This window comes from Nymphalis io, chromosome 27, assembly GCF_905147045.1.
Source record: "Nymphalis io chromosome 27, ilAglIoxx1.1, whole genome shotgun sequence".
Classification (NCBI taxonomy): domain Eukaryota; kingdom Metazoa; phylum Arthropoda; class Insecta; order Lepidoptera; family Nymphalidae; genus Nymphalis; species Nymphalis io.
In genome coordinates this window covers 4,805,277-4,817,831 of record NC_065914.1, presented here as the reverse complement: position 1 = coordinate 4,817,831, position 12,555 = coordinate 4,805,277, and the positions used below count along the sequence as shown (strand labels likewise).

The 12,555-nt window shown below is 38.0% G+C and overlaps 2 protein-coding genes across 2 annotated transcripts in view; one reads left to right on the top strand and one right to left on the bottom strand.

The window, feature by feature from the left end:
• The window catches only part of LOC126778863 (putative fatty acyl-CoA reductase CG5065), a 106,965-nt gene that overhangs the window by 43,546 nt on the left and 50,864 nt on the right, over nucleotides 1-12,555 (bottom strand). The window lies entirely within an intron of this gene.
• Nucleotides 8,287-11,425, top strand: LOC126778923 (probable pseudouridine-5'-phosphatase). Its single transcript, XM_050502678.1, has 6 exons — nucleotides 8,287-8,363; nucleotides 8,859-8,994; nucleotides 9,654-9,784; nucleotides 10,464-10,562; nucleotides 10,826-10,885; nucleotides 11,250-11,425. Exons 1-6 carry the CDS (start codon nucleotides 8,304-8,306, stop codon nucleotides 11,406-11,408), a joined length of 645 nt encoding a protein of 214 aa, XP_050358635.1. The 5' UTR covers nucleotides 8,287-8,303; the 3' UTR covers nucleotides 11,409-11,425.

Below are 12,555 nucleotides of genomic sequence, written 5' to 3'. Positions count from 1 at the left end.
ACGATGGATCCTCCTACTGTCAAGAGTGGCCCCTGGCGTCCGCACTTACGCCTATTCGTGCTGACTTATAACCGGTGACTGCCACTCTCCGTGTTGTTTTCCACCTGCAAGACAGGTGAGCGAAGTGTCCTCTCCGTGGATGCTGCTACGCCCGGGCCTGGCGACTTTATGGCAACACGGGCTTGCCCAGTACCCATGCCACCCTCTCCTCCTCCCCAGCAGGATCCGCAGGAATGACGAGTCAATACGTGTGGTGCTGGTTTGGCCGCAGGTGACTGGCTTACGCCTAAACGGAGGCACCGCTCCGGGTTTAATATTAGTTTTCCTTCTTCTTTGGCGTGACGCTGGGATAATTTTGGGAAACAACGTATCAAGGAGAGGGGTGAGGATACTGTGGTCACGGAAGATACAGGAATGTGACACTAGTAGCTAGAGCAGTCCGGGGTCGCGTACCCGTAGTGATTCCAACCAGCTATCGGACAGATAACTGGTAGATCCACCCTCTGGACAAAAGACCCACTGAGGAGAACGGTTGGACCTATTAATGCTTCCATTTATTCCATTTTAACCATGGATGACTATAGGGGTTGTCAAATCAATACGAAAAAGAGATAAATTACATAAACAAATAAGAAAATACAGTGATAATGTTGACCTTAATATCAAATACACTTTATATAGAAATACACTCAAAAAAGTAATAAAAATGTTAAAAAGACAATATTCTAAACAAAAACTAGAATTAAATAAAAATAATATAAGTGAAACTTGGAAAGTAATGAAGGAGGTATGTAACATTGATAAAGTTAAAATTTCTTCTACAGACTTGTTAAAACTGAGCCCGTCTCCTATAGACTCCCTTAATCATGAGTACAATAAGTTTTTTACATCTGTGGGTAGTCACTTAGCCAGACAAACACTAGAAAAATTAAATACTAATGAAATTACACTTTCTAAATGCTAACATCCTAAATCTTATACTGTACCCCTGAAATGTATATCGTTATATTTGTCGACCCCTGATGAAGTTTTAAGTACTATTTGTTGTCTGAAATCAAACAAAGCGTCCGGGATCGATAAAATATCGTCTTTAATACTTAAAAATTCGAGACATGTTCTTGCCATGCCAATGTCGTATTTAATAAACTTAAGTTTTGAGTCTGGTGTTTTTCCAAAGATTTTTAAAAATGCTGTCGTATGTCCCATTTACAAAATGGGTGATAAAACAGATGCCAGTAATTATAGGCCTATTTCCCTATTAAGCTCAATTTCGAAAGTTATAGAAAAAATTGCTAATAAAAGATCTGGAACGCAATAACTTCCTATCAGAGAGCCAATTTGGTTTTCGCAACTCTCGTTCCACTGATGAAGCTGTTCTTCATTTATCATCTAAAATAACCGCATATAATAAAGAGAAATGTCTGGGGTTTTCCTAGATCTACAGAAAGCATTTAATACAATATCCATTCCGATCCTACCAACTCGTCATGAAAGTATTGGAATACGCGGTAATGTTCTTCAGTGGTTTCAGGAATATCTAACCGATCGCAGGCAGTGCGTGAGAGTCGACAACTATACAAGTAACTTTAATTAAAACAACCTACGGTGTTCGCCAAGTGAGTACTCTAGGCCCAACGCTGTTCTTAGTGTATATCAACGAACTATGCAATACCAAACTAAAAGGTGCTGATATACAAATGTTTGCCGACGATACAGTCATTCTATTTCATGGGATTACGTGGGCGGATGTGCACCACCTGGCTGAAAATGGACTTTCCACTATTATTTCTTGGCTGGAGGACAACATATTAACACTTAATACCAGTAAGACGAAGTATATCTGTTTCAGTAAAACTAAGGCATGAGTACCAAAAGACTCTTAAGTTGTACACTCATACATATCCATGTAATAGAATCGACAACGTACACGCCCCCATTGTACATGCACAAGCTTATCTAGAGTATCAAACATCAAATACTTGGGTATAATTATAGATGAAATACTTAGTTGGAATAAACACATAGCATCAGTTTGTAAAAGAATAAGAAAATTAATATACATTTTTAAAACGCTCAGGCATGCAATATGCCTGAGCGTGATATTCCCCTCTTAATAAGAACATATAAAGCTCTAGCAGAATGTAAACTTACGTATTGTATTTGTTCATGGGGTGCCGCTGCCAAAACCCATATGTTAATGGCTGAGCGTGCCCAGCGAGCCCTACTTAAAGTAATTATGTATTTACCATTCCGATTTTCAACAAAAAAGGTTTACGAAAAGGCGAATGTTTTATCTGTGAGAAAACTTTTTGTACACCTATGTATACAAAAATACCATAAAACAGTTGTCCCATTCATACCCACAACTAATTTCAGTAGAAGAGATCGATTTCCCTACAATAATGTTAAAAGTAAATTTGCACAGCAACAATATAACAGTCTCGCACCTAGATTTTATAAAAATTTAAATAAATTTTCAAGAATACAGAATATTAATAACTACCAATTAAAAGGCAAAACTAAAACATGGCTAAAACAACTTAATTATGAAGACGTTGAGAAACTATTAACTACCTCATAAATGAACATCTACATCACACGCTCAATTATAGCACACACACACATATTTACACACTCACGTACACACGGTTTGGATTAACTTACAATAATTAGTAATAAGACCCTTTGTAACTTTTTAATAATTGAATGGGAAGGAACTGACTTCTGACGCACGGGTAACACCAGTTCAGGAGTCAGGGCCACTTTTTAAAATATGTATGTATTGGATAACAATAAAGTATTATTATTATTATTACCCATTTCACTGTCCTGCTCAATTTCGAGTTAGTGGCACACATACACACACACACACACACACACACACACACACATACACCCATGTGGCAAATTTTCATGCTACACATGTAGATTCCTCACGGTATTTTCGTTAACCACCGAGCACGAGATGAATTATAAACACATATTAAGAACATGAAAATTAAGTTATACCTGACCTGCTATTAACCCCAAATAATACCCCGTTCTAATTTTCAAAAAGTACCTAATCGTTATAAATTACTGTTATTAGATCCTCGCCATATACTCCTGACAATGCATATTATATTATCCCGTGACATTATTCACACCCAGCCCAATCCAAAACTAAGCAGAGCTTGTACTATGGAAAACAGACAACTGATATATTACATATACTACTTTTCTTTTTCAAATACATACTTATATAGATAAGTACACCCAGACTCAGGACAAACAGACATGTTCGTGCACATAAATGTCTGTCCTGGGTGGGAATCGAACCCACAACCTTCGGCGTGAAAGGCAAGTATCTACCAACCACGCCAACCGGCCCGTCAAATGATTGCTAATTGAATTTTTTCGCTTTGAAAAGAGCGAGTGCCCATAGGTCTGAACGAACTACGACACCAGCCAGATTACGGCACAGTCTCAGTCATGGACACTTTTAAATCGTAGAGATAGTAAGTAGGTTAGGTCGAGTTACAACCAAACATTTCGTTTTACCAAAAGCAAATTAAAATATAGGATGAGACTACTACGGTATTAGTAACAAGACATACAAATATTACATTAATATTTTTAATAATATGAATGTATGTACTGCTGGATAAGCTCATCTTCATCGAGAATCGTCTAAATATATTAGATCAGGGATACGTGACACCCAATTTTGGACACATAGATAACAAAAAATCCATTACTACCAACCTCCTTATCTTCATCTTTCTGCACTTCTGCTTTCGATTTATCAGCTATAACGGTTACCTATAACCAAATAAAAAAAATTTAGTTTCATCACATTACATTACACTATTTACTAAACAATATTAGCCATAACAAGTGAAAAGTAACTGCTTGCCAATATCCTACTATAGGACCTTCTCTAATTGTTCAGCTTATACCACCACGCTTCTACATTGCGATTAAATTAAATACAATAAAATTAGTAGTATGTAAGCTCTAATTGTTTTATGATCAACAAAAATAAATTTATCGTCATTATCATCGGAGGTATTACAGCCACGGGCGAGCCTTTCCATTCCATCCATTTCTCCAAATGGATCTGTCTTTGGCTATCTTCGCTCTAGTTGTTCAGCCCGATTCCCTTAGATCTTTTTTCACAGCATCCAGCCACCTAAGCTTGGGCCTGTCTCGACTTCTACGACCATCAGGTTTGACGTCTAGTAAGTAGGTTTTATTCTATTGTCTCATTCATTCTCGTGACCGACAAAAGTAATTTACCCTTATTTATTATTGGCTCCCCCCATAAAAGCTTGAAACATTTAGTCAAATTCTAATTTAAACTGAATTCTTATTTAATTTACGTTGGAAGCTTAAAAAGAAACTCTATATTATGTGTTACGTACGTCTTTTGAATCGTCGTCGTGCGATTCTTTCAAAACCGGTGGTATATTTGCGCCTAATTTCTCAACCAACGATGGTACCTGCGATATTTTAAATATAATTTAAAATGTATCCTAGATTTATTAAATGTATGAAGGATTAATTTGCAATGCCAACTAAAAACAATATACAATATATTTTATTAATTACTTTTAGATAAAGTAAGTATCACTATAAAGCACCACTTAAGACAAGTGGTAACTCTCTCCTTCCACTCTCGCGAATGTAACTGTAGCCGGACAACACCGCCATTTTATGGGGTCAAAATTCAAAGAAATATTTGCTATAATGTATATTATATTACCATGAATAAATTTCTTATGTGGTTAAGTTTGCTAATTAAAAGATCGGAACGCAAAAATCACAAACAATGTTAAACTAACGTTAGGACATTGAGAGAAGCAAGCTCGAGCGTGTCCGATGCAAGGTGGTGCCTCCGCGCGACCGTAACGGTCACGATCAGCCGCGTCGAACATGTAATAACCTAATAATATTTAAATTTAATACATTTATTATATCTACTGATCACATACTTCCAAACACCAAACAAGTCGTCTGACAAGAATCTTTTGCGATTATAAATTAAGAAGAGCAAAATTGTCTACTCGAGCAGAAAATGTCCATAACTGTATCCTTAATTCTGCTGATAATCTAAGACTTCATTTTGATTTTGATCTAATTTCAATGTACGTTATTGTTTGTTAAATAAATAAAAAAACGGGTAATCCATTTAGGTACAAGGCATCGTCCTAATACTGTTACTTACAAAACAATTTCTGTGTGCACAATTCATTCAGTGACACAGGCCTTTTACAGTATTACACAAAATGTCATCTTAAAGTATAGTAATCTCCTCTAAATGTACCCACCACAACAGCTCATTCCAATACTTTTCTCCAACGCAGGTTTGTGATACTCATGTAACGATCTCCGGTAAAAACTCCAACTTAACTCTTACCTAAATCTATATTATAAAAAAACCTCGATCTTAACTAACATAAATAATGTAAAAATAGATACACATCGTATAGTACTTCGATATAACAGTATACCTATACAAACACACAAATATTAACTACACAGTCGAGTCATAAGAAATAAAACGTTGTTTATATACAAATATCGAAATAAATGAATTGATTTAAATATTTTTACACACATAATACAAACATACATAATTAAAACGATCATGCACTTCCAAGAGCAGTCAATAAACCATTCCAAATGAACTTGCGGTCACTTACCTCGCGGTGTCCTAAACCTTACCAGCAACGAGAACACCAGATCTCTCCTCGAGGAAGAACTGCATCATCTGGATAAGAATATATTTCATTGCAAAACCTACACATTACGGAACTAAGCAAACTATAACAATATAAGTTCAGTGTAACTGACGAAACCCAGCAACGGTTTCAGCTGGTACCCTTAACTCTGATGATGTCCACAATAAATGGAACACAGGGAAAGACATTCAAGTATGTCGGAATACATTTAAGGGAATAATGTTTTTGTCATGGCCAATTTTATGTTACCCTATCTAGATCCGGGTGCTGCAAAATCGAATAAATACTAATTTTATCTAACGAAAATAAAACTAATAATACGCGGGTGAAGCCGCGGGTACACGTACACACAGCCAGTGATTAATAAAATCGAAATTTTAATTCATCTACAATAAATGCAGGTTAAAGTTTAAAGATCACCTTGAATTTTTTCTTGAATTTGGTATTTCCTTGATTTGTTATAATACTATATAACAAATCAAGGAAATACCAAATTATATATAAATTTACATCAATGAACATAGCTCTGCAATTTTAACTATTACTACATTACTACATAATATAATAAAACAAAATTTTTGAACAGCGTCTGTCTATCCATCTGAACGCAATTAACTCATAAACTACCCAAGGGATTTTAATATAGTTTTCACCGATGGACGAAACTATTCACGGGGAATGTTTAAGTGTAGTAGTAACAGCCTGTTAATGTCCCACTGCTGGGCTATGTCCTTATCTCCCTTTTGAGTAAAAGGTATGCAGCTTATTCCACCACGCTGCTCCAATGCGGGTTGGTAGAATATACATGTGGCACCAAAAAAAAGGAGAGGAGGCCTTAGCCCAGCAGTGGAACATTCACAGGCTGTTACTTATTGCTGCTAATGTAATTTTTTCTTTTTATAATATATATATATATAATATATATATATATACAAGCCCGTATTACATTTTATGATATGATAATACTAATTTCTAAAGTGTTTAATATATGTACTTTAGATATGCCTATTCCAATAAATATATTAATAAATGTTTAATTTAATAAATAATAGTGTCATAGCACTAGGGTCAATCGCATTTAAATATACAACCGACAATTAATATTAACAATGATAAGGTAATAAGGATAGCGTTCATTGTGAAAGCTATACTATTTTTTATCGTGTGGCCAGGCAAATGTGCCATGGATAAGTGGTCACCACGGCTCTAAACATTGGAGCTGTGTGAGTATTAATCATCCCAAATATCGTTAATTTTCTACCAAACTTGGGAACTATATTATTTCTATTCTGCCACTGGTTAAATTCCATCATTTACCCTTATCTGTGGTATTCCGGTAAGGCTTCTTGGCGACACATATTCATGTGACGAGTGGATGGTACCCAGGACGATTGGATAAAGCAGGTTGACATGTAAATTGGATCTGACGATATGACCTAACAACCGATACCCCCTCCACACGCGGCGGCTATATTTCGGAGTGTGCTCAGGTACAATTTAATTTGGTTCCCCCGTCACCGTTTACCACGAAACTGCGAGGCATCGAAAAAATCTGGACCCGTACGTAGTTGACGTATTTAAGACACGTACGAAACGATTTGCTTCCTCGTTTCTGATACGCACCGCCAAGGTCTGGAATACCAAACCTCCGTTTTCCCCACCGCCTGCAATATGGGTACCTTCAAGTCAAGAGTGAATAGGCATCTTCTAGGCAAGCGCGCTCCATCTTAGACTGTATCTCACTTTTCATCAGGTGTGATAACAGTCAAGCGCTAGCCTATACATTAAAAAAAAAGCCACATGCGTACGTCGTATGAGTAAAACACTCATATACGCTAAAATAATTTATAATTACAGAAAACCAATAAAACATAAAGGTTCATCGAAATATAATAAAAATAAGAACGTTTGCCAGTAACTAAAATAATCAGTTTTTGCTGTGTCGTTTCTCCGTGTGTGTACATATGTACACCCATATAAACCCATAGAAACGACAAAGTATTTTATATTCGCGCTACACACACAACGTCGGAGAGTGGATATGACGTCATCAGAGGGTGATCAAGGGTAGCCACCTGCGCTGAACATGTAGTGAACAAGTGTGCGCAAACATAGGTGCACACTATTCCTTCACTTCCATAATCTGATAGGACGGCAAATCCAATACGACCAAAACAAGATCAGCCGTATTGCCATTGGCTTTATGTGGTTTCCAAGGCACGGAATTGTACACTTGGTGGGGCCCCCTGTGTAAGCCTATCTGATTCTGTAATCACTATTCACATATTCATTATATATTTAACCGCCAAACCGCATTGCTTAGAATTTTTTGTTCGGGTTTGAAGGGCGAATAAACCAGTGTGCAAGCACAAGGGACATTTCATGTTAGTTCCTAAGGTTGGCAAGGAAGGGTTTATACTTCTTCCAGCGCCAATGTACCTTCCTTCTTAATAAAAAACGCACTTCTAGCTTCTCCAGGTTTTTTCTGAGTTTTATTTGACAGTCATCTTTAAATATATAATCAAATGTTATTGAACCCGGCACCTATAATTTCTAGATTCTGAAGTTATTTACCATAAAATGATAAAGGAAATATGCGAAAAATATAACAGAGTATATACAAAAGATTTACAAGTCAGGGTAAGTGATTTATGTACTTTAACATGAACTTATATGTATATTATTTAGTAGTACTTTTACATTTACTAGATTTAAAGCGATTGACTGTGAGGTAGTTAAACTTATGCGAGTAGAAGTTTGACTTCGAGTACGTAGCGCCCTTTTTATCGCTTTTAAAACGCCTTTACGTGAATCCTCCGCAATGGCCAATGCCTCCGTATTTTCATGCAGAACAGCCACCGTGATCAATGATAGGAATACACAAGCCTTATGGTCGAAAAAAGCAATTATGTATAATGAATTTACTCGGTTCACTACTATATTTTGGTATATTCTCGCCATCTTTAGGTCATCTGTCAACCTGGCTGGAGAACGCCCTTGCGTTTGCCGATCCGCAGTCTCCACCCTAAAACACGTTTGCTCCAACGGCCTCGCGTCGATCTAAATGACTTAAAATAATTAGAAAATTAGTTTAAAGGGTATTGATATCGACTACGCTAATTCAAAACTTTGCAGATGTACGGTGTAACTGATAGACAAATTTGTGAAACTATAGTCAATGAATTGAAAATGCCGATATCCATTAATGAATTTGAAAAGCAATTGGGAGATTTAGCTGAGAAATTGTTGCCGAGTGCGCCGTTACAAAAAGGTTATTTATTTATAAATGCTCTACTGCTGGACAGGCGTTCTTTTTATATTATAGGTAGGTGGACGCGACATTACACACACACAACGCCCATAGACATTGGCAATATAAGAAATGTTAACCATCTCCAACCAAAATTGGGAACTAAGATGTTATATCCCCTGTGCCTGTAATTACTCTGGCTCACTAACCCTTCAAACCAGAACATAACAATACCAAGTACTACTGTTTTGCGGTAGAATATCTGATAAGTGGGAGGTACCTACCTACCCAGACGAGCTTGCACAAAGCCCTACCACCAGTGAAAAGTATTCTTAAGGTTTGAAGCTGATTCCAATACTTTATTCTATTGTAGATTGATGGACGCAATCACACATGCTGATTTCCTAAATAAATAAATAATCCTGGTTGGAATAGTCTTTATGATGTTTTATTTAACCGTCGAGCACGAAATTAGTTCATGGATCCAAATTATATATATGAAAGTTGAGCACCTATAGTAAATGAATACAGAGGATATTTGCCAACAAAGTCTGTTTATGCTTGATTTTTATATAAATCGGTCCTTCACCTATGGGCCAGGTTATGTTTTTGAAGTATTTTCCGGCATGCAAACCAAAAAGTCTTATCCGCAAATCACATTAATTAAAGTTATAACTCAGGAGCAGAACGTCTTCTAACTCATCTCCACGACAGCAAGATTCCAACGGCGTTAGCGACGAATTCAACTGAGCAAGCGGTTAGACTTCATGCTACGGCCAGACCGAAGCTGTTTGGTTTATTTCATCACAAAGTATGTATCAAGGTTTATGAGCAAAACTATTATTTGGGGGTTTTTATCAACGCATTAGAACCCAAAATAATGATTGTTACAATTTTTGTCTCTGTGTATTTGTACAAGCTAATCTTAGAAATGGCTTAACTGATATGGGTGCGGTTTTCAATAAGCTATTGTGCCAATCTTCACTTAAAATTTAATGTTTGTTTTATTTCAATCGGTTTATAAATAAAAAGTTATGTCACTTTATAGAATCATATCGAACATTTATTCGAAAAAAAATGCTATAAAATAACTGTTCAGTTGAATTAGCTGAAACTTCAGCTACCTATAAATGATAGTCTGTAAAATGATGATGATTGAAAGCTTAAAGGAACAAATAAAAGTGAAAAAACAGCTTCAAAGACTTAGATTCTTCCTATGTAAGTTGAGTTCAATTCTACATAACCAATCATACTCAAACGTGCAAACGCGTATATAAAACGTGCGCCGCCTGCCGCGCTGTTGTTGTATTGGTATGTCGGAGACGCACGGCGCTCCCTGGTAACAGGGACCTCTGTCTATATTTGTTTGTAATATATTTGTGATATAAGTAGCAGTGGCTTATTAATAAAAAGTTAAAATATAAACTTATTATACAAGATTATTTTTTGTTTATATAATAACGAAGTTTGTTATTGTTGTTTCAATCAAGGTAAGCGTGACAGATCCAGAAGTGTCCCGAGGGAAGCCAAAACCTGACATATACCTGGTGGCAGCATCCAGATTTCCTGATAAGCCGAAACCGAAACAGGTTACACTGTATGCTATTTAAAAATGTAAAGAAATCAAATTTATTCGTTTACTTACCAAGCTCGGTTCGTTCAATAGCATTGCACAACTAGCGTACAAAGACCTCTTATTCACCCATATGTAAAAGAATATAAAAGACAGGTCAAGTACAATAAGTTCAGCTCATTACCATCTTAATTAGAAAATATTTCCAAGTGTTATGTTGATTACATATGTATTATTATTATTGAGTATAGTTTATAATAAGGACTGTTTAAATTACAGTGTCTTGTATTTGAAGATTCATCAGTTGGTGTGACGTCAGCGGTAGAAGCAGGAATGCAGGTAAAATTTATGTATTTATAACATAAAGTTACATCGAAATGTTATTATATTTCTTTTTATAATAGGAATTACTTCAATTATGTCTGAGTGTATCTGTGTATGTCTTTATGCAAGTATGTCTGAGTAAGTAGCACACACCCATCAAATATTCAACCGCTAAACAGCAATACTTAGTATAGTTGTGTTTTGCCTTAAAGGCTGAGTGAGCCAGTGTTATTACAGGCACAAGAGAAATAACATTATAGTTCCCAAGGTGAATGGAAATAGGAATCTATACGCAGTGGTGATCACACCAACAGGTCCATTTGACTCTTTATAATTAGCTTAATAAAAATTGGTGATGCTTAATTGGTACCTTACCCAGGTAGTCATGATCCCTGACTCACGTCTCGATCGAGAACACACACGTCACGCGACAATCGTCATCAAATCTCTAATGGACTTCCAACCAGAGCTATTTGGTCTACCGCCATTTGATGATACTCCCAGACGATACAGCAGAATTGAAGAAAATCCACCGTAATTCAGTAGGCTATTCTGTAAGAACAAACTCGATCACCGCGGAAAACAGTCGTAAAATGTCAGAAAGTGATACGCGACATTGAACATAACAAAAATAATATTTCAAGAGTACAGTCCGTGCAGTGACGGAGAAAGAATACATTTCACTGCCCCTCTCTTTCCCATGGGTGTCGTAAGAGGCGACTAAGGGATATCTGAGCGACCATCTGCTCACCTGGTGGTAGGATGCTAACATCCGCCTGGCTTGTTACCACCGTACGCATGGTGAAAAACTCGTGAAGTGGCTTTCCGCATTTCGAGGTCAGCCAGCGTACAGCCAGAGCCCGAGCGAGTATTGCCGCGATGGGTGTTGGTCCGGTTGGAGACGGCTGTTGAACCAATGCCGGGGGAAACTGTATTGACCTGCCGGTCAGGGAGACCCGAAGAAACGGCTGTTCCGCTGGCCGCCCGTGGCATAGTACAGGGGCCCGAGCGTGCCTAACCAGCTCGTGAGGCTGCCCCACCAGGCCACGCATAATCTCGGGGTGGACCGTCGTGCCGGTTGGTGACCGGTAGGTGGGGTCCCGGCGGCCACTTCCGGGGGGGTTCGGGGGCCCTTCCGTCCGGCGGGTCAGTGTATTTTTCCTTTTGGCAACCACTTGGGGAAACACGCCTCCACACTTTGCCCATCCCTATCGTGGCAATACATCGCTCGCTTCACGTCTCTTTTCCATTTAATTTCTCCCAAATGGCGCAACAAAAAAGAAATAACGGTCGTACAGCGGTGCTCACCCCCACCATACCCTCGCTGTTTGAGGTCGAGTTCTCTAACATCCGAGGACTCCACACTAACCTCAACGCTGTCCACCACCATCTCGAGACAGCACGGCCAACGGAGACAGCACAAATACTCCGTCCTGCCGATACCAGCTACCTTAATTATCCCGGCTACACGCTTGAAGAATCCTTCAAAGCGAAAGCCGGAGTATGCTTGTTCGTCAGGACGGATGTTTGCTGTCACCGACTGCGCTGCTTGGAGGACCCCTCCTTCTCCATGTTGGTGGTACGTGTGGACCTGGTTCGTCAGAGCCGAGTCTACGTGTGCCTCTACAGATCCCACAATGGTGACTTGGAGACAAGCCGACTATTTGACCATCTTAGTCGGGTGG

Bases quoted from the DNA above. Each gene is read 5' to 3' on its own strand.
- LOC126778923 (XM_050502678.1), top strand. From the start codon at position 8,304: ATGATAAAGGAAATATGCGAAAAATATAACAGAGTATATACAAAAGAT. The intron at 9,785-10,463 runs GTATGTATCAAG...GTTTCAATCAAG, and splicing joins TTGGTTTATTTCATCACAAA to GTAAGCGTGACAGATCCAGA. The intron at 10,563-10,825 runs GTTACACTGTAT...TTTAAATTACAG, and splicing joins ATAAGCCGAAACCGAAACAG to TGTCTTGTATTTGAAGATTC.